Source organism: Stegostoma tigrinum, chromosome 2 (genome assembly GCF_030684315.1).
Source record: "Stegostoma tigrinum isolate sSteTig4 chromosome 2, sSteTig4.hap1, whole genome shotgun sequence".
Taxonomy (NCBI): Eukaryota; Metazoa; Chordata; class Chondrichthyes; order Orectolobiformes; family Stegostomatidae; genus Stegostoma; species Stegostoma tigrinum.
In genome coordinates, this window is record NC_081355.1 from 140,094,508 (window position 1) to 140,116,579 (window position 22,072).

The 22,072-nt window shown below is 41.5% G+C and overlaps 1 protein-coding gene across 4 annotated transcripts in view; it reads right to left on the reverse strand.

The window, feature by feature from the left end:
• Nucleotides 1-16,991: 16,991 nt before the first annotated feature.
• ube3c (ubiquitin protein ligase E3C) overlaps nt 16,992-22,072 on the reverse strand; it is a 155,745-nt gene continuing 150,664 nt past the window's right edge. For all 4 annotated transcript variants that reach the window (XM_059639642.1, XM_048563871.2, XM_048563877.2 and 1 more), the window contains exon 24: nt 16,992-18,197. In XM_059639642.1, the coding sequence (XP_059495625.1) occupies nt 18,027-18,197 (171 nt within the window). In that variant the 3' untranslated portion in view covers nt 16,992-18,026. The remainder of the gene's footprint in view (nt 18,198-22,072) is intronic.

Consider the following 22,072-nt stretch of genomic DNA (forward strand, 5'->3'; position numbering starts at 1 on the left):
GAAAGTAAGGAAGATTTTACAGATACAGAACAGTGTGGTGCATGATATGAACCCAAGTTCACAGTTGAGGCCACCTGCAGCAGTACAGAACTTGGCCAGCGCTGCTCAGTGATTCTGCATTGATGTGTATCTCGGAGTCCGCCTTGGAGGATGCTTACCCAAAGATTGGAGGCTGAACACCCTTGACCTCTGAAGTGTTCCTGGACTGGGAGGGAACATTTCTGTCTGGTGATTGCTGCATGGTACCCAGTCATCCGTAGTATAAGTGTCTTCATGCTCTCGCCAATATACCATGCCTCAGGATATCCTTGCCTGCAGCACATGGGATAGACAACATTGGCTGAGTCACATCTGCCATGTGTGTGTGGTGGGTGTTGTTCCCACATGTGGTGGTTGTATATAATTCAGTGATCTGACATGTCTTGCAGAGGTTGCCATTGCCAGGGTCATGTGGTGCTACAGTCAGTGTTGTCCTGAAGGCTGGGTAGTTTGCTGCGAACAGTGGTCTGTTTAAGGTTTGGCAGTTGTTTGAAGGCGACAAGTGGAGGCATAGGGAAGATCTTGGTGAGATGCTCATCGTCATCAATGACACATTGAAGGCTGCGAAGAAATGACATCGTTTCTCTGCTCCAGGGAAGTACTGGATGACAAAGGATGCCCTATCAGTCGCATCCTGGGTCTGTCTTCTGAGGAGATTGTCGCAGGTTTTCTCTGTGGCACGTCCGAAGTGGTGTGTGACGAGTTGAGCATCGTATCCCATCCTTCTGAGGGCATCTTTCAAAACTTTCATCTGAAACAGATTCTGTGTGTGTGCAGTGCCTGTCCATAGTGGGTGGCTTCTTTAATATGTTTAAAATTGAGACTGGAGCAGTGCAGCATCGTGAGGTCATCCTGAGCTAGCAGTAGAGTGAGGTATTGAATTGTCCGTCCTTGATGGGCTGCATTTTTCCGAGAATGAGACTGATTCTGAAGAGTAGTCCACGGTAAGTGGGATGAAACTTAATGATATCGCTAGGTAGTTGTTTCACTGATTCCTAGCCACAAGTCCAAAGGAAGAAAATGTCATCAGAGATCCTGTGCAGCAAAAAGGTTTTGCTTGAACTTATGCATGAAAATGTTGGAGTATTGGAGTGCAAGTTTGGTCCCCAGAGGTATTCCATGTGTCTGGATGAAGAACTGGTTGTCAAAAGTGAAGTTGTTGTGGTCGAGGATGAAGCTGACGAATTGTAGGATGATGTCTGACAGTTTTGAAAATACTTATCATACTCACTCACTGTACACTTTCTCACACACAAGCGAGGTGATGGCCTAGTGGTATCATTGCTGGACTGTTAGTCCAGAGACACAGATAATGTTCTGGGGGATCCGTGTTTGAATCCTTTCACGGCAGATGGAGGAATTTGAATTCAATAAAATATGTGGAATTAAGAATCTAGTTATGACCATTAATCCATTGTCAATTATCAGGAAAGACCCATCTGGTTCACTAATTTCCTTTAGGGAAGGAAACTGCCTACATGTGACTCCAGATCTACAGCAATGTGGCTGACTCTTAACCTCCCTCTGGACAATTAGGGATAGACAATAAATGCAGCCTATTGTATCACAATAAAGGAATAAAGGACACATATAATTTCTCACACACACTCTCTCAAGAACAGATACACACACCAGACACATGCAATATCTCTCTCTCTCTCTCCATCTCACACATATATACACATACATTCACTCTCTCTCATGAACACACGTACATACTCTTTCACACACATACAGACACACAGTCTCATACTCACGCATATATTCTCTCAAACTCACACACATACACCGTCTCTCTCATACATACTCTCACACACACTCAAACTCTCACAGACCCCCACACATATACTCACTCACACTCCCTCTCTGTATCTCTCTCTCACACACAAACACACACGCGCACACACACACACACAAAATCTATGGGGTGAACTATTTTATCCAAGATGTTTGCCTATATGCAAATACATTCTATTTTGTTCAAAAACACAATATGTTTGTCCCAGTCAGTTGGTGCGGCATACACAGATGATCACGTGAAAAAGTTAATAAAACTGATGATGAACGATATGACCCTGTGTGTGTGTGTGTGTGTGTGTGTGTGTGTGTGCCGATCCCTTAAGGTAACTGGACAAGTAGATAAAGTGGTTCAAAAAGCATATGGGATACTTGCCTTTATTTAGAAGAAGCACAGATTTTAATAGCAGGGTGATTATAAAAAAATTGGTCACACCATAGCGAGAGTATTGTGTGCATTTCTGGAATCTACATTTATAGGAGGGATGTGATAGCACTGGAGAGTGTACAGAGGAGATTTACCAGGATGTTGCCTGGGCTAAAACCTGAGAATATTAGTTAAGAAGAGAGATTGGATAGACTGGAGCTGTTTTCCTTGGAGCAGAGGAGACAAAATGAGGACATGACTGAGATGCATAAAATTATGAGGAGCATAAACAGAATAGTTAGGAAGGAACTTTTCTCCTTGGTGGAAGGATCAATGGCCAAGAGACATTGATTTAAAATAAGGAGATGAAGGTTTCGGGTGAACGTGAAAAAATTTTCTTTCACTCAGAGGGTGGTGAGAATTTGGAACTTAGTGTCTGTAAGGGTGGCAGAGGCAGAAACTCTCATAAGAAGTATTTAGATGTGCACTTGTGATGCCAGGGTATAAAAGGCTATGGGCCAAGTGTGAGAAAATGGAGTTAGAATAGTTAGGTGGTTGTTTTTGACTGGCAAGGACTGAATGGGCTGAATGGCCTTTTTTTTGTCAACCTGTTCAACACTGTGCTCTGATCCCATAGATGCGTGACAGATTTGCTTCACCTGAGAGCAGCGTATACCACACTGCAATTTTGGCCAATATGTGTCCAATTTCCCTAGCAGCCACATGTACTGGTTCCCTATAGAGGCACAAACATACACATTGAGAGCCATGATGTTAATTTACATTAGTCACCCAATGTTTGTTTAACACTGAAACGCAGACCATAATGACCATAAGAAATTAGGTGAATTGGCCCATTGAGTCTGCTCTGCTATTTGATCATGGCTGATATTTTTCTCAGTCCCATTTTCCTGCCTTCTCCCTACCACCTTTCATCCCTTTACAAATCAAGAAACTATTTCCATACTAAATACACTTGCTGACTTGGCCTCTACATCGTTCTGTGGCAATGGGTTCCACAGATTCACCATCCTCTGGCTGAAGAAATTCCTCCTTCTAAAGGGTCATCCCTTCACTCTGAGACTGTGGCCTTGAGTCCTGCTCTCTTCTTCACTCTGTCTAGGCCTCTCGGTATTCTGTAATTTTCAATGAGATCCCTCGTCATTCTTCTAAACTATTGAATACAGACCCAGAGTCCTCAATGATACCTCACATGATCACCTCTTCATTCTTGTAAATATCCTCTGGACTCCTCCGATAGTAGCATATCCTTCCTTAGATATGGGACCCAAAATTGCTCACAATATTCCAAATGTGGTCTGACCAGAGCCTCATACAATCTCTGCTAATATATTCTAGTCCTTTCAAAATGAATGCCATCATTCCATTTGCGTTCCTAACTGCCAACAACCTGCACATTGACCTTGAACTAGAACCACTAAGCCTGTTTGTGTCTCAGATTTCTGAAGCCTTTCCCAGGTTAGAAAAAGTCTATACCTCTACTCTTCCTACCAAAATGCATACCTCACACTTCAACATATTGTCTTCTGTTTGCCAGTATGTTGCCCGGTCTCCTAGCCTGTCCAAGTCTTTCTGCAGCCTCAATACTTTCTCAACACTACCCGTCCCTCCAACTATCTTTGAATCATCTGCAAACTTAACAACAATGCTCTCAGTTCCTTCGTCCAGATTGTTAATATATAACGTGAATAATTATGGTCTCAACATTGATTCCTGTGGAATTTCACTTGTCAAATGCTGCCATCCTGAAAAAGACTCCTTTATCCCCACTCTCTGCATTCTGCCAGTCAGCCAATCCTGTATCCATGCCAACACCTTGCTCCTAAAACCATGGGCTCTTATTTTGCAGTCTCCTGTGCGCCATCTTGTCAAAGGCCTTCTGAAAATTGAAACAGATCATGATCACTGGCTGTCCTTTATCCAATTTGTTTATCTCAAAGAATTCTAACAGATTCATCAGGAATGACCTCCCCTTGACAAAGCCATGCTGAGTCAGCCCTATTTTACTGTGCACTTCCAAGAACCTGCAATCTCCTCCTTAAGAGTGAACTCGAAAATCTTACCAATGATCAAGGTTAGGCTAATTGGCCTACAACTTGCAGTCTTTTTCCACCCTCCCTTCTTAAACAGAGATGTTACATTAGCCATTTTCCAGATCCCCTCCGACTTCAGTAATTCCTGAATTATCACCACCAATGCTTCTACAGTCTCCTTAACTATCTCCTTCAGAACCCTGAGTTGTAGTCCATCCCATCTGGGTGATCTATCCATCATTAAATCTTTCAGCTTTCCCAGTGCCTTCTCTTTAGTGATGGCCACTACACTCACCTATGCTCACTGACTCACTTGAAGTTCTGGTATGTTACTAGTGTCTTCAACAGTGAAGACTGAAACAAAGTACCTATTCAGTTCCTTCACCATTTCTTTGTCCCCCATTACTACCTCCCCAGCATCATTTTTCAGAGTCCAATGTCCACACTTGCCTTTGTCTTACCTTTTATATATCTAAAAAAGCTCTCACCTTTTATATTACTTATATTACCTTGCAATCACCTTTTTATATTACTAGCTAGATATCCCTTTATATTTCATTTTCACCCCGCTTCCCCCATTGCATTTTTAGTCGTCCTCTGTTGGCTTTTAAAGGCATCCAAATTCTCTGGCTTCCCACTAATCTTCACCACGTTGTATGTTTTTTTTGTTTTGCTTTTATGCTGTCCCTGTCTTCCCTTATTAGCCATGGTTACCATGTCCACCATTGTATGTTTCTTCTTTGGGATGAATTTCTGCTGTGCTTCCTGAATTAGCCCAGAAACCCATGCCATTGCTGCTTCTCCTGGTCTTCCCTGCTGGCTTCCCTACAACTCAACTCTGGCTAGCTCCTCCCTCATGTCTTTGTAGGTACCTTTACTCAATTCTAATACCATTACATCTGATTTCAGCTTATCCCCCTCAGACTGTAGGGGAAATTCTATCATATTTCAGTCACTGTCTGTTAGGGGTTCCTTCACCGCAACATCCCTAATCAAGCCTTCCTCGGAATTGCCTGGTCCCTAGTTGGCTTTACCATAAACTGCTTTAAAAATTTATTGTAGACATTCCACAAATTTTTTTGGGATCTGATTCCAACCTGATTTTTCCAGCCTACTTGCCGATTGCAGCCCTTCATGATTATTGTAATAACAGCTTTCTTACATGCCTTTTCAATCTCCTATTTTTTGCCCCACATCCTGAGTACTGCTAGGTGGTCTGTACATAACTCCCAGGAGAGTACTTTTTTTATTTGGAGCTCTTCAATTCTACCCATATAGGTTCTACACCTTCTGACCCTACATTGCTTGCTATCGATTTAATTCTAATTCTTACTAACAGGGCAATCCTTACCCCTGTACCCATCTGCCTGTCCTTTCCATAGGATACATATCCTTGGATATTTAGTTCCCAATCTTGATCTCCTTATAGCCATGACTCTGTGATGCCCACAACATTGTACCCACCAATTTCAACCTGCACTACAAGGTCATTTACCTTGTTTCATATATGTGTATTTAACTATAAAACCCTCAGTCCTTTTTGACCACCCTTTTCTCCTAGTTGTCTTCTTATCTGCTGTGTCTAAAGTTAGATTTCTGACCTTTTCCGCAGTGTGTCCTACAACTACATTTTTCTTTCCTTCCCCATCTTGAATGGCTCCCTGTACCATGGTGCTAATCAGTTTTATTTTATCATCTTCCCTACAATCCCGTTCTTGTCCACACAGCAAGCAAGAACCTTAAACCTGTTAGATAAGGCCAAGGCTCCTTCATCACTACCTCCTGGATCCCTCTGGTGCCTCCCTCACAATTACACCCTCCTATACCTTATCACTGAACCAAGTCAAGATAGTTAATGTAAGGAGTGTGACTGAGTTCTTAAAAAATGTCCAGGTAACTCTCCCCCTTCAGCTCATCAACTTGAGTTGGAGTTCCTCAAGCAACCAACACTTGCTACAGATCGGATCCTTTTTTTTAATGAACCACAGTGGAGTCCACCAGCTCTCATGTCATGCAGGTACAACGTATTGTCTAGCCCTCACTCAGGCTGTGCCTTTCTCCTTCCTGATCATGCAAAGCTTACAGATGAAAGCCATGAGACTCACATGGTAGTGGCATAAAATGTCCTTGTGGTAATAAACATTATCTGAGTCACCTTGAACCAACTGTGCTGTCTGTGCATACCCACCAACTTGAGTAGATTTGCACCACTAGAAGGTACATATGGGTTGTATCACATTCTTTCCTCAGAACACCACTTCCTCTTGGGACTGTGGTATCTTCTCACTGAATACCTGATGCACCTCTGGCAATGTCCATGTGACAGATAGTAAAATCAATTAGTGCAGAGGGTGACATGCTTTCATAACCTTGCATCTTGCCAAATAAACTTAGAGGTACACAAGCAAAATGCTATGGATGCTGGAAATGGAATAAAACCTGAACATGCTGGGAATGTTCAGGTCTGTCAGCACCTGTGGGGAGAGAAACAGCAAAAGACCTTACATCAGAGCGAGGTTTTCAAGGGACAAGATATATTAATGTTACTGCACTTGCAATTGGGAGGCCCAGACCAATGCTCCAGGGACACAAGTTTCAAATCAACTGAGGCAGTCTGGGGAATTTTGTTACTAAACATGGAATAAAATGCTAGTGAGATTGATAATGATCATGAAACTGTCAAATTGTGGAAAATAATCTGGTTCATTAATGTTCTCCATGGGAAAAAACCTACCAACTTTACCCAATCCAGCCTACTTGAGACCAGAAACATAGCAACATGATTGACTTGTAACTGCCCTCTGAAATGGTATAGCAAGACATGTAATTTCATCAGCGAAACAAATATGCCAACATCACATTGAATTGCAGAGGTTCAAGGCAATGAACTACCTGTACACAAGAGAACTAAGGTCAGGTAATAAATGATGAATGCCGCTCACACTCCAGGAAAGTAAAGAGGGAGTTGACAGGGTGGAGTGTTCTGGAGAAGAGAGATAAATAACCTAAGTGAATGTGTGATAGGGTGGAGGACAGGAAAATTAAATGACAAAAGTTCTGTGGCCCACGGCTAAAAAGGCAAAAAAGATGTGTCTAAATATGGGAATAGCTGGATCCCAAATAAATACCTGAAAGAAAAGTGAAGAAATAGGGAATGAAAACAAAGAAGAAAATTTTCTTAAAAAGTGCTGTGGTCACAAACTAAACTTATTGAACTCTAAACTGTAACCAGAACGCTATAAAGTGCCTAATCAAAAGATAGGATGCACAACCAAAGATACATTTCCCACCCCTTTCTGCCTTTCATGGAGACAGCTGTCTCTGTGACTCCTTTGTCCGCGCCACATTCCCCACGAGCCCCACCACCCCTGGCAACTTTCCCTGCAACCACAGGAAGTGCTACAGTCGGTGTGTTACAGTTGTACAGGACAGTAGTGAGGTCAGTTTTGGATTCTGGTCACCCCTCTACAGGAAGGATGTTGTTAAACTTGAGATTAAAAAAAATCTACAAGAATGTTGCCAGGACTGTAGGGTTTGAGCTGTAGGGAGAGGCTGAGTAGGCTGGAGCTTTTTTTTCCTTGAGTGTCGGAGACTGAGGGGTGACTGTTTAGAGGTTTATGAGATCATGAGGACACGGATATGGTGAATAGCCGAGGTCTTTTTCTTAGGGTCGGGAGATACAAACTAGAACAAAGTACATTACAGCACAGGAACAGGCCCTTTGGTCCTGCAAGCCCGCACTGATGAAAGATCATAGATTTAAGCTGAGAGGAGAAAGATTTAACGAAGACTTCAGGGGTAACTTTTTCAGAGGGTGGTGCATATATATCTATAATACTTAAAAGGCAGCTGGATGGGTACATGAACAGAAGGGTTTAGTGGGATATGGGCCAAATGCTGGCAATTGGGACTAGGTCAGCTTGGGATGTCAGTTTGGCGAATGAACATAGAACATAGAACATTACAGCACAGTACAGGCCCTTCGGCCCTCGATGTTGTGCTGACCTATCATACCGATCTCAAGCCAATCTAACCTACACTATTCCATGTACATCCATATGCTTATCCAATGACGACTTAAATGTACCTGAAGTTGGCGAATCTACTACCATTGCAGGCAAAGCATTCCATTCCCTTACTACTCTGAGTAAAGAAACCACCTCTGACATCTGTCCTATATCTTTTACCCCTCAATTTAAAGCTCTGCCCCCTCGTGCTCGCCATCACCATCTGAGGAAAAAGGCTCTCCCTATCCACCCTATCTAACCCTCTGATTATTTTATATGTTTCAATTAAGTCAGCTCTCAACCTTCTTCTCTCTAACGAAAACAGCCTCAAGTCTCTCAGCCTTTCCTCGTAAGACCTTCCCTCCATACCAGGCAACATCCTAGTAAATCTCCTCTGCACCCTTTCCAAAGCTTCCACATCCTTCTTTCAATGCGGTGACCAGAACTGTACACAATACCAACTCGATCTCTCTATTAATAAAAGCTAAAACACTGTATGCCTCCTTAACAGCCCTGTCAACCTGGGTGGCAACTTTCAAGGATCTGTGTACATGGACACCGAGATCTCTCCGCTCATCTACACTACTAAGAATCTTACCATTAACCCTGTACTTTGCCTTCTGGTTACTCCTACCAAAGTGCATCACCTCACACTCGTCTGCATTAAACTCCATTTGCCACTTCTCAGCCCAGCTCTGCAGCTTATCTATGTCTCTCTGCAACCTACAGCATCCTTCGTCACTATCCACAACTCCACCGACTTTAGTGTAGTCTGCAAATTTACTAACCCATCCTTCTACGCCCTCATCCGGATCATTTATAAAAATGACAAACAGCAGTGGACCCAACACTGACCCTTGCGGTACACCACTAGTAACTGGTCTCCAGGATGAACATTTCCCATCAACTACCACCCTCTATCTTCTTTCCGCAAGCCAATTTCCAATCCAAACTGCTATATCTCCCACAATTCCATTCCTCTGCATTTTGTACAATAGCCTATTGTGGGGAACCTTATCGAATGCCTTGCTGAAATTCATATACACCACATCACCCGGTTTACTCTCATCTACCTGTTTGGTCACCTTCCCAAAGAACTCAATAAGGTTTGTGAGGCACAACCTTCCCTTCACAAAACCGTGCTGACTATCCCTAATCAATTTATTCTTTTCTAGATGATTATAAATCCTATCCCTTATAACCTTTTCCAACACTTTACCAACAACTGAGGTAAGGCTCACTGGTCGACAATTACCAGGGTTGTCTCTACTCCCCTTCTTGAACAGGGGAACCACATGCACTATCCTCCAGTCATCTGGCACTATTCCTGTAGACAATGACGAACTAAAGATCAATGCCAAAGGCTCGGCAATCTCCTCCCTGGCTTCCCAGAGGATCCGAGGATAAATCCCGTCTGGCCCAGGGAACTTATCTATCTTCACCCTCTGTAGGATTTCTAATACTTCTCCCTTGTGAACCTCAATCCCACCTCGTCTAGCAGCCTGTATCTCAGTATTCTCCTCAACAACATTGTCGTTTTCTAGAGTGAATACTGTTGAAAAATATTCATTTAGCGCTTCCCCTATCTCATCTGACTCCAGACACAACTTACCACTACTATCCTTGGATTGGGCCTAATCTTACTTTCGTCATTCCTTTATTCCTTAAATACCTATAGAAAGCCTTAGGGTTTACCCTGATCCTATCCACCAACAACTTCTCATGTCTCCTCCTGGCTCTTCTGAGCTCTCTCTTTAGGTCTTTCCTGGCTACCTCGTAGCCCTCAAGTGCCCTAACTGAGCCTTCACATCTCATCCTAACATAAGCCTTCTTCTTCCTCTTGACCAGAGATTCCACCTCCTTCGTAAACCACGGCTCCCACACTCTACAGCTTCCTCCCTGCCTGACAGGTACATACTTATCTAGGACACACAGGAGCTTTTCCTTGAATAAGCTCCACATTTCTACTGTGTCCATTCCCTGCAGTTTCCTTCCCCATCCTATGCTCCCTAAATCTTGCCTAATCTCATCGTAATTGCCTTTCCCCCAGCTATAACTCTTGCCCAGTGGCATACACCTATCCCTTTCCATCACTAAAGTAAACATGACAGAACTGTGATCGCTATCACCAAAGTGCTCACCTACTTCCAAATCTAACACCTTGTTATTACCCAGTACCAAATCTAATGTGGCTTCGCCCCTTGTTGGCCTGTCTACGTACTGTGTCAGGAAGCCCTCCTGCACACACTGGACAAAAACTGACCCATCTATAGTACTCGAACCATAGTGTTCCCAGTCAATATTTGGAAAGTTGAAGTCCTCCATGACAACTACCCTGTCTCTCTCACTCCTATCGAGAATCATCTTTGCTATCCTTTCCTCTACATCTCTGGAACTATTCGGAGGCCTATAGAAAACTCCCAACAGGGTGACCTCTCCTTTCCTGTTTCTAACCTCAGCCCATACTACCTCAGTTGGCAAGTCCCCAAACATCCTTTCTGCAATTATAATACTGTCCTTGACCAACAATGCCACACCTCCGCCCCTTTTGCCATCTTCTCTGTTCTTACTGAAACATCTAAATTCCGGAACCTGCAACAACCATTCCTGTCCCTGCTCTATCCATGTCTCCGAAATGGCCACAACTTCGAAGTCCCAGGTACTAACCCATGCTGCAAGTTCACCCACCTTATTCCGGACGCTCCCGGCATTGAAGTAGACACACTTCAAACCAACTTCTTGCTTGCCGGTGCCATCTTGCTTCCCTGAAACTTTATTTTGGACCACCCTACTCCAACCTTTTCTATAGTCGAACTACAATTTTGGTGCCCATCCCCCTGCTGAATTAGTTTAAACCCACCCGAATAGCCGTAGCAAATTTCCCCCCCAGGATATCGGTACCCCTCTGGTTCAGGTGAAGACCATCTTGCTTGTAGAGGTCCCACCTACCCCAGAAAGAGCCCCAATTATCCAAGAATCCAAAACCCTCCCTCCTGCACCATCCTGTAGCCACGTGTTCAACTCCTCTCTCTCCCTATTCCTCGCCTCACTAGCATGTGGCACAGGCAACAAACCAGAGACAACAACTCTGTTCGCCCTAGCTCTCAGCTTTCATCCTAGCTCCCTGAATTTCTGCCTTAAATCCCCATCTCTCTTCCTACCTATGTCATTGGTGTCAATGTGGACCACGACTTGGGGCTGCTCCCCCTCCCCCTTAAGGATCCCAAAAACACGATCAGAGACATTACGCACCCTGGCACCGGTGAGGCAACACACCAACCGTGAGTTTCTCTCGTCCCCACAGAACCTCCTATCTTACCCCCTAACTATGGAGTCCCCAATGACTAATGCTCTGCTCCTCTTCCCCCTTCCCTTCTGAGCAGCAGGAACAGACTCTGTGCCAGAGACCTGTGTCCCACTGCTTTCCCCTAGTAAGTCCCCCCCCCCCCGCTCAATAGTATCCAAAACGGTATACTTATTGTTGAGGGGAATGGCCACAGGGGATCCCTGCACTGCCTGCCGGTTCCCTTTCTGTCCCCTGACCGTAATCCATCTGCCTTTTTCCTGTACTTGAGGGGTAACTACCTCCCTGTAACTCCTCTCAATAACCCCCTCTGCCTCCCGAATGATCCGAAGTTCATCCAGCTCCAGCTCCAGTTCCCTAACGTGGTTTTCAAGGAGCTGGAGTTGGGTGCACTTCCCGCAGATGTAGTCAGCAGGGACACTAGTGGTGACCCTTACCTCCCACATTCTGCAGGAGGAACATTCAACTGCCCTGACCTCCGTTCCCATTATTCTAAATTCCCAAGACTTAAAAAATAAAGAATAAAAAAATAAACTTGTTACCTTACCAATCAGGCACACAGAACCTTTTTTTTGGTTAGAGGAGGATGGGTGGGCGACACCACCCGGGTAGTGTTTCGGGTAACGCAACCACACAAATATATTACCTCACTCACTCACCAGTCCCGTGTTGGCTCCTGCTCAGCGTACCTCCGCCTATTCACAAGGTAAACTTTTTAAAGATTCAAAAATAGTGACTCACCGGCTTCCCGACAGGCTCCTGCTCCAAGCTCCCGCTCGCCAAGCTCCATACCAGGCAACATCCTAGTAAATCTCCTCTGCACCCTTTCCAAAGCTTCCACATCCTTCTTATAATGCGGTGACCAGAACTGTACGCAATACTCCAAGTGCGGCCGCACCAGAGTTTTGTACAGCTTCACCATAACCTCTTGGTTCCGGAACTCGATCCCTCTATTAATAAAAGCTAAAACACTGTCTACCTTCTTAACAACCCTGTCAACCTGGGTGGCAATGAGTTGAACTGAAGAGCTTGTTTCCTGTATGACTATGTGAATGCATTGGAGTATAGAAATAATTTATAAGGATTGAGAAAGTTCAGTTATGAGGACAGATTGAAGAAGTATAGGTTAGCTGGGCTTGAGATCGGTATGATAGGTTGGCACAACATAGAGGGCCGAAGGGCCTGTACTGTGCTGTAATGTTCTATGTTCTAAGTGAAGCCGCGGGATATTGCTAAATGTACAATTCTCTTTGGTCTTCAGTCTGGAAAATGAGAATGTAGGTACAGAATTCAGGATAAGGGATTGTGAGGAACTTGCACATTTTGACATTGGAAATAGATGGTGTTGGAGACTCTGCTGGGCTTACAAACAGATTAATCCCTTGGCTCAGATGAATTGCATGTCAGGCTGCTGCGCAAGATGAGGCAGTAAGTTACAGGGGCTCTGATACGAATTTTGAATTCATCTCTAGCAAATGGGGAAGAGCCGAGAACTGATCACGTGGTTCCACTTTTCAAAGATGGTACAGATGAAACAGGAAATTACAGATGAATGAGTCTTATATCAATAGTAGGGAAACTGTTGGAGAAAATTCACTAGTAGTAAATTAATACTCAGTAAATTAATTTTATTAATTCCCAGTTGGGAAGGTGTGCTCAATTATGGATTTACAGCAAGGCTTTGTCAGAGGGAGGTTATGCCTAACAAATCTGTTAGACTTTTTTGAAAATGTGACCACGTGTGAATGAGAGAATTTTGGTTTATGTAGTTTATACAGATCTTGGCAAAAGTTTTACCAAAATTCCACATTGGAGACTAATTCAGAAGGTTAAAACACATGGAATGGAGGGAAACTTGGTGAGATGGATCAAAAACAGACTTGGAACACAAAGGGTAGCAGGAGAAGGCTGTTTGAGAGACTAGAAGCTGGTGTCCAGCAGTGTACTACAAGGATCAGTACTGGGACCCTTATTATTTGTTATATACATAAATTATATAGATGAACATGTGGGAGAAATATTAAGTAAATTTGCAAATGACACCAAGACTAGTAGAGTGGTTGATATCAAAGACGGTGATATCAAAGACGGTAGTAGGGAGATACAGACAGGTTGGTCAGATGAGCAGACCAATGGCAGATGCTATTTAACCCTGATAAGTGAGGGAGATGATACACTTTAAGTAGAAGCGAGATGAGGGAGTATTTAATGAATGGCGGGGCACTGGTTAGCTTAGAGGGACAGAGTGATCTTCATGTAATTATTTACAGATCCCTGAAATCAGCAGAGCACATGAATAGGATACTTAGGCAGCATATGGGACACTTCATCAGTTGTGGCACAGAGTACAAGAGCAATAGACAATAGGTGCTGGAGTAGGCCATTCGGCCCTTCGAGACAGCACCACCATTCATTGTGATCATGGCTGATTATCCCCATAACCCTTGATTCCACTATCTTTAAGAACTGTATCTATCTCTTTCTTGAAAATATCCAGAGAGTTGGCCTCCACTGCCTTCTGGGGCAGAGCATTCCATGTATCCACCACTCTCTGGGTGAAGAAGTTTTTCCTCAACTCTGTTCTAAATGGCCTACCCCTTATTTTTAAATGTCTCCTCTGGTTCTGCAAGGAGGTAATGTTGGAGTTGTAGAGTGTTGGTCAGGCCACAGCTGGAAAAATTGTGCACAGTTCTGGTCACCTCACTACAGGAAGGAGGTGTTAGCCTGAGAGGGGTACAGAGGAGGTTCACCAGGACGTTGCCTGGGATGGAGAAATTGAGGTACAAGGAGAGACTAGACAAGCTTGGATTGTTTTCATTAGATTAGAGATGAATAAGGGGGAAACATGATTGAGGGCTACAAGATTGAGGGGTACGGACAGGGTGGATAGAGAGCTGCCGTTTCCCTTGGCTGAGGTCCCTTACTACAGGGCACTGTTTTAGGGCTAGGGGCAGAAGATTCAAGAGGAAATTTGGGAAAAACATTTTTATGCCACGGATGGTGGGAATCTGGAATGCACTACCTGGGAAGCTAGAAACCTTACAACTAGTTTAAAAAATATTTGGATGAGTAGTGAGATATCATAACATTCTGAGATGGACAAGTGCAAGAAATTGGAATTAATGCACCTTTAGTGGTAATTATTTCAGTGCAGACTTGATGGGGCATGATGCCTTTTTGTGCATGAATCTATGCATCTAAGTTGGGACTGTTCTTCTTCGAGAGAAGAAAGTTGAGAAAAGTTATGAGAGAGCGCTTTTCAAAATTACTGGACCAGATACCATAGATTGAGAGAAACTAATCCTGTTATAAAAGAAACCAGATTTTAAAATAACGCGCAGATGAGACAAAGGTGGAGAGAGAGGCAAAAAAAAACCATCTTTTTCACACAGTAGTTTCAATATTGAATGCCTCGAAGAGTAGTGGAGGCAGTTCCGTTTGCAGCGTTCAAAAGGATGTTGATTATTTGGTTAGAAATTGTGCATGTGACTGGGGGGTAAAGACAAAAGATTACCACTCGGTAACAAACAAACAGGAATGGTGGGTCAAATAGCCTCCTTCTGCACCTAAACAACTCTCAAAAGAAAACATTGCTCATTTGTCTTAAAGAGAGACCCCCCTATTCTTAAACTATGCCCTCCAGTTTTTGTTTCCCTCATCAGGAAAACTTCCTTCAGGTATCCCTCACAAACCCCTCAGGATTTTGTGTGTTGCAATAAAGTCATCTAAGGTCTAATGGATATCAGCTGAACACCTTCCACCCTTTTCTCCTAAGCTATACCAAGCATCCCAGGAACAAGTTGAGTGAACTTTCTTGGAACTTCTTCTGAAGCAATTACGTTTCTTTCCCCAAATAAGACAACCAAACACAAACACAGAACTCTAGACGTGATCTCAACAATGCTTTGCACCGCTGCAGTAAAACTCAACTCCTATGTTCCATCATCCTTAGAATGAACAAAACCATTCTATTTGCCTTCCAAATCTATCTGTATGCTAATATTGTGATTCTTGTACCAGATTCTAACAATCTCTCTCCATTTCAATAGCACACTACTTTTCCATTCTTCCTGCAAAAATGGAAATGTTCACATTTATCCACATTATACTCTATCTGCCAAATGTTTGCACAATCTCCATCTATGTGCTTCCACCTAACCATGTTAAATCAGTTTACATCCCTTTGCAAACTCTCTACCTCCTCAATTAACTTCTCTACCTAGCTTGGTGTCAGCAAATTTAGCTACTATATATGTAGAACCCCTATCAAATCTTTGATTTAGATTGTAAATAGTCAAGTTTGTGACCTGATCAGAGGCACTCCACTAGTTAGATTAGATTACCTACAGTGTGGAAACAGGCCCTTTGGCCCAACATGTCCACACCGTCCCTTGAAGCTTCCCACCCAGCCCCATCCCCCTATAACCCACACACCCCTGAATTGTACGGGTGATTTAGCATGGCCGATCCACCTAGCCTGCACATCTTTGTGGGTTTCCTCCCGCAGTCCACAGACATGGGGAGAATGTGCAAACTCCAAACAGAGGCTGGAATCGAACCCAGGTCCCTGGCGCTGTGAGGCTGCACTGCTAACCACTGAGCCACCGTGCTGCCCCAAGGGTTACAGCGTATCAACCCGAGAAAGGCTCATCTAACCCCACAGTCTGCTTTCTGTTAGCTAACCAATCCGTTATCTGTGCAAAAGTATCCTTTAATCCATACATTTAACTCGTGCAATGTTTGATGTGGCACTTTGGCATGCGTCTTTTGGGAGTCCATGGGCACCACATCAACTGGTTCCCACGATCCATGAAGAATTTCACTTTGCTAATTAACTCAAAGTTTCTTTAAGAAAACCTTGTTGGCTCTGCCCAGTCATGTGCTCATCATTTTAAGGATCATTGATAGCATTTCATATGCCCACAGAAAGAACAGAAGAGACACTGCTGTGGAAGTTTAAAGTTCCAGTGACATGAACTGCTAGTCCAATAGACATCCATGGCTCATTCACTGGACTTCTTGGTCATGAAAAGGACCAGCCGAAAGTGATAAAATCATTTCCAGCTTAGGCAAATTATAAATGAGGAATAGCACATAATCTGAGTGCATTCCTCATCTCTGGACTATTGAAAATAAAGACCATACCCTATGCTTCTTCATAACTTTTACCCCATAAAATGTTTTTATTGATTAAAAGAAAAATCAAACTTATAAAGATATTTGGTAATTAACCATAATTAGTGTTAAAATACTGTTAGCAGTAAACAAGTTTCTTCACAAAAGGAAACCAATATCCAAGAGGAGCACGGTAACAACGTGTGGAGCTGGATGAACACAGCAGGCCAAGCAGCTGCTATTTTTAATATGCGATCTGCCATTCTTTTATTGCTGAATATAAATTATGCAAATTTAATACACACCAGTTGCATTATTCAAGTTTTGTTTAATAGCTGTTAAACTTAGCTTATTTAACAGTAAGGACCATTCTGATACCACAGAAGATTAATGCACAAGGAAAAACTGTACAGATTACAGAACAAAAACATAGTATTCACAGATGCAGAGAAAACATATACTTATTAACATCTCTGTTTACAGAAACTGCTGACTAAATCCCGGTCTCAAAAACATTTACCATGGCCTAATGAAGCAATTTTTATGAGCAAGCTGAAACCTATCAAGATCAAGAAAAGTAATCTCTTGTCCACGTAATATTTCATCCACTCAACGCTTCTTATTCAGAATTCACACCAGTTATGCAGAAGGGCCATATAATCATTAGCACATAATGTCACACCATACAATTTTAATCTAGGCTTTAAATTGCAACTATGTTTTACTGAGTTCCATGCTGGGACATAATTGTGATTTAAAACAAAGATTTAAGAAATGTGCAACTTTTAAAAAGAAACGTAAAATCCAGCAGTATTACATGGTCTATGTGCTTCCACCTAACCATGATGTTAAATGCAAGAAACCAGTATGAAGTTTTTTTTAAAAAAAAAGCCACATTTTGCCTTATAAAAGATCGGCTTCTGATGAGGAAAGCCTATTTTAAATGCAAATATCTTCCATTATTATGGCTTGCTTTATTGCCTGTTTTGACCAACACATCACATTTGTTGAATCTTTGGTTAATGTCACCTAACACAGGCTTACTTTTCTGTTGATGTATAGTAATAAATTGATCATCACAACCGAGTGGCCTCCTGCCCAATGTTTAGTCTCCACTTTTAGCAGTAAAATCTCCCAACTTGTACCCAATTGATTATTTTTCCATCTGAGCTACAAACATATGATGGTTTAAAGGAGCCTTGTCTTTGCAGTGCACTTCATTAAAACTTCTTTTTGATTCTACACAATTTCAGTTTAAGTCCATTTTGAGAACTTTGATTGTTGGTACATAATATTATGTACTATCCATCATTCTCTCAGCTGTCAACAATCGAATTTTTACTTCAGCTTAGCTCAAAGCCTGCTGCTGATTCAATTGCATAAAGTAATTTACTCCTCATAAGATTTTCATCATAAAATTCTGGAAGTTTCAGGAGGTTCATGCAAGTACTGGCTGTGGGTAATCGCTCCAGGTCAGTTCCTCCATTGTGTATACAAAACGCTGGGTACAGCTCCTGAAAACAAATTAAAAATTAGACTATCTTGACAATAAAATAGACAAAGACAATGCTGTCCCCGACAAATAAACAATTATAACAGTTCTCATTTTTACAAAGAGCAATCCCAGGTAGCCCTTCTTGGCAAATCTTAAAAACAAAATCTCTTGCCACATCCAGAAAGAATAAGAATAGGAATCAAGATTATAAATTAAAATTAGTCAAGATTATTCTGTGAGGTAGAAGTAAAGCAAACAGACTATTTAAGATTCAAAAATAAATTTCAAAAGGTCATTACATATTTATAGAACATAAGCAAATGTTTACAGAAGTTGTATAGCCAAGGAAAGTTTGAGATAGTTTAAATAAATTAAATACATTTCAGCTTCAGTTGTCAAGGAAGCAACTATTTATAAAGATCAAGTTTGGTCCTATCCTGACATTCAATAGCATTTGGCCCATTCCAGTTTATCCATCCTAAAAGTTCCTAAACTTCCATCGTAACTTAAAAAAACAGAAATGGTGGAAAACTCAGCATATCTGGCACTATCAGTGGGGAGGGAGGTGTTAATGTCGGATTTGGGATAACTTGTTGGGATCTCAGATGCTGGGTATTAACTACATCATTGTTCTCTGAATTGTTACTAAAGCCTGAATGTCTCACTGATCAGAATGGGCATGACTCAAATATCTGGAAAGAGCAGGTATATTTATACACAGTTAAATGCTGACCGAAACTGGTTCCAATTATTAACCAAGACATTATCACTTTTTCTCAAATGGTTTCTCTAACTATGTAGTGAATTTCTCACCAAATACCTGTTTGGAAAGATAGGGTTTCTACAAATCCATGTTACTGGTTCCTCACAGAAAATAGGAGCAGGAATAATCTATGCAGCCCCTTGAGCCTGTACCATTATTCAATATGATCACAGCTGATCATCCAATCGCGTTCCCACTTTCTCCCTGTACCCTTGGATCCATTTAGCTCTAAAGAATTATAACCAACTCCTTGAAACATTCAAACATTTGGGCCTCAACCTTTTATGTTGCAGAGAATTCCATAGGCTCACCAGTCTCTCGATGAAGAAATGGCTGCTGAAGCCAAATTTCATTTGGTGGAAAACTAATATCCTGAATGTGAAAGACTGGTATATTAATTGATCAAACTCAGGAAAACTATTTTGAACATTAAATTGGAAAAGGGAACATTTACAGTTAAGCGTTACTGTAATCCTACAGCAAAATAGCTACATTCCTTCAATACAACAGAATTGGCCAAGCAAAGATTGAAAATAAACAATATCTCTAGGTACAGTTTATGCAAACTGCATGATTAGGCACTCTGGATTTCCCTTAATATCCCTCAGCTCTTCAAGCATTTAGAAACAGTCATGACTTCTGCTTAATAATTCTTGTAAAAGGATCATAAGACTCATGTAAAATTAAATGATATTTTACAAAAAATTGCAGTTGGCAAGGGTGTTGTCAATATATTCAGTGATCCTAAATTTACAACAGAGATTTAGCAATTTAAAGTTGTGGTGAAATGCCCCCCTGAACTGCCCCCCCCCCAACAACAATCCATTTTTCTGCCTATTAACTTATTAAACCATCATTGCCTGCAGGATGTGATATTCTGGAATAGATGATTTTCTGAAAAAGATTTCAATCATCTTCTAAAATGGATTAGCGTTGACAGTGCTATTTCTTTTCTAATGAATTTTTGGACATTTATTGCACTTAATTAAAGATAAGGCAGCATTAGTACAGGGCAAAGTCAAAGTGCAGCCTCTGAACAGAATGCTTATCAAGCAATGAAACTGCTGGTGAAAATAAATGCAAAGTAGTAACAGCTGAAAATGGATGGCTAAGAAGCTTTATACGCTTGGCAGATTGTGTTCTGATTCACATTACATTACACTGGGCACTTCAGTCTTCTCAGTGGATACATAAATCTGTCTACTTGGATTACACATGTCCATCTCCCTGTACTTTCTCTGTATTAGAGAGAGTCTGTTAACTCATCCTGAAAATGCTTCTGTTAATTCACTTCAGATTTAAGGTTGTGGAACGTTACTGTGACAAAAGAAAAGCATAAATAAGGTCCATTCATGGCTCAACAGGTTTGAGGCAAGACACTTAAACATTTGACACCCGTCATTCAGACAATAGGAAATTTGTGCTCATATTGATGAAATCGGTACCCTTACCTTTATATTTGTATTGACATGATCTCAACTACAAAACACCAAAATCGAAACTACCAAGTGAACTATAAGTTGAAGAAGTTGCAGCTTATTTAATTAACTAACTACAGCAGGGGATAATAATACTAGAAAAAAAAACTTGATTGCAGAGGTTTGATGTATTCTTCCCTTTCCATTAGATGATTTTAACTTCACCTTTAAAAGCTCCATTATATAGCACATTGAAAGAATTCTCCCTTGTCCCCACTTCCAGATAGAAACATAGCAAACGGGAGCACGATTAAGCCATTCAGCCCTTTGAGCTTGCTCTGCTATTCACTATCGTTATGGGTGATCATCTAACACAATATTCTGTTCCTACTTTCCCACTATATCCTATGGTCCCTTCAGCCCCAAGAACTATATTTAATTCCTTCTTGAAAACATTCAATTTTTTGGCCTCATCATCTTTCTGCGACAGAATTTCACAAGCTCAGGGTGAAGAAATTTCTCCTCTCAGGTTTACATGGAATTTCAAACAACCTTCAAACTTGTATGTATGTCATCAATAAGCTAACTGCAACAAACTATCTTTATATTACAGGGGACAGATAGTAAAAAGTTTTCCAATTACAATAACTGAATTCAAGCACAGCCTTAGATGTAACATGCACATAGACTGTAACCATGCATAGTAATATGAAAAATTATTTCCATCTCTGGTTTTCTTAAATATTCAACCAAAACTGCTGGAAAACATAATACGCTGGAAGGACATATGAACCAAGTCTCTAATCGAAATATATTATATTAGGTCAAAAATCTCAGAAGTTAACAAGGATCAGTCAGCAGAATGCACACATTAGATAAGGACAACTTGGGTATTTTTATCTGGTAGTTATTTGGAGGTGATTAGCCAGATACTTCTCAATGACAGTTATTTATTCTTCTTGCTTTAAGTGATTACTACCTGGTAAATTCATTGTTTTATTGATCAGTGGGTATTAATTAGAAGGCCTACAACATTAGCACCACAGTGAGGAAACCTTTTACAGCTCGATTCTTATGTCATCATGTTCCAGACAAATAGCAAAATATATGCTCAACACTGCATTGTAAAGACATAAAAGCTCCAGACAATTTATAACATGCATTTCAAACTACCCCTAGATATTCTGCAGAACAAGTTAGCACCGACCTGTCAAACAATTTATTTCACAAATACTACATTCATGCAAAGTGGTACAAATCCAAAACAAGTGTTTAACGCATTCCATAGTGGACGTAGTCCCTGACCTAAAAATTGTGATGGAAGATACTGCGGTTTACTATCAGAATTTGTAAATTACAAGAACTGGACAGGGCATGATGCAAGAAAAAGACCATGGATGTTTGTGCACAAATCTTTGAAGCTCAAAGGGTTGAATGGTTTAATTGTGCTATATTGAACAGGTTAATAAGGCGGTTGACAAGGAGTAGAAGCTTCGTTAATTTATGCACAAAATTATTGAACAGTTACAGCAGAGGTGGTGACTAATTTGGTCTGTTTCGATGCTATCTTTCAAAAACAGCAATTCATCCAATGCCACTAATTTGTCTTTTTCCATCGACATACAAATGGTTGGTTCTCAGATAATGAAAGATCTCAATTTTTATTGTAAAGACTAAAATGACTCCCTCCACCACAGTCTAAGGATACAGGGC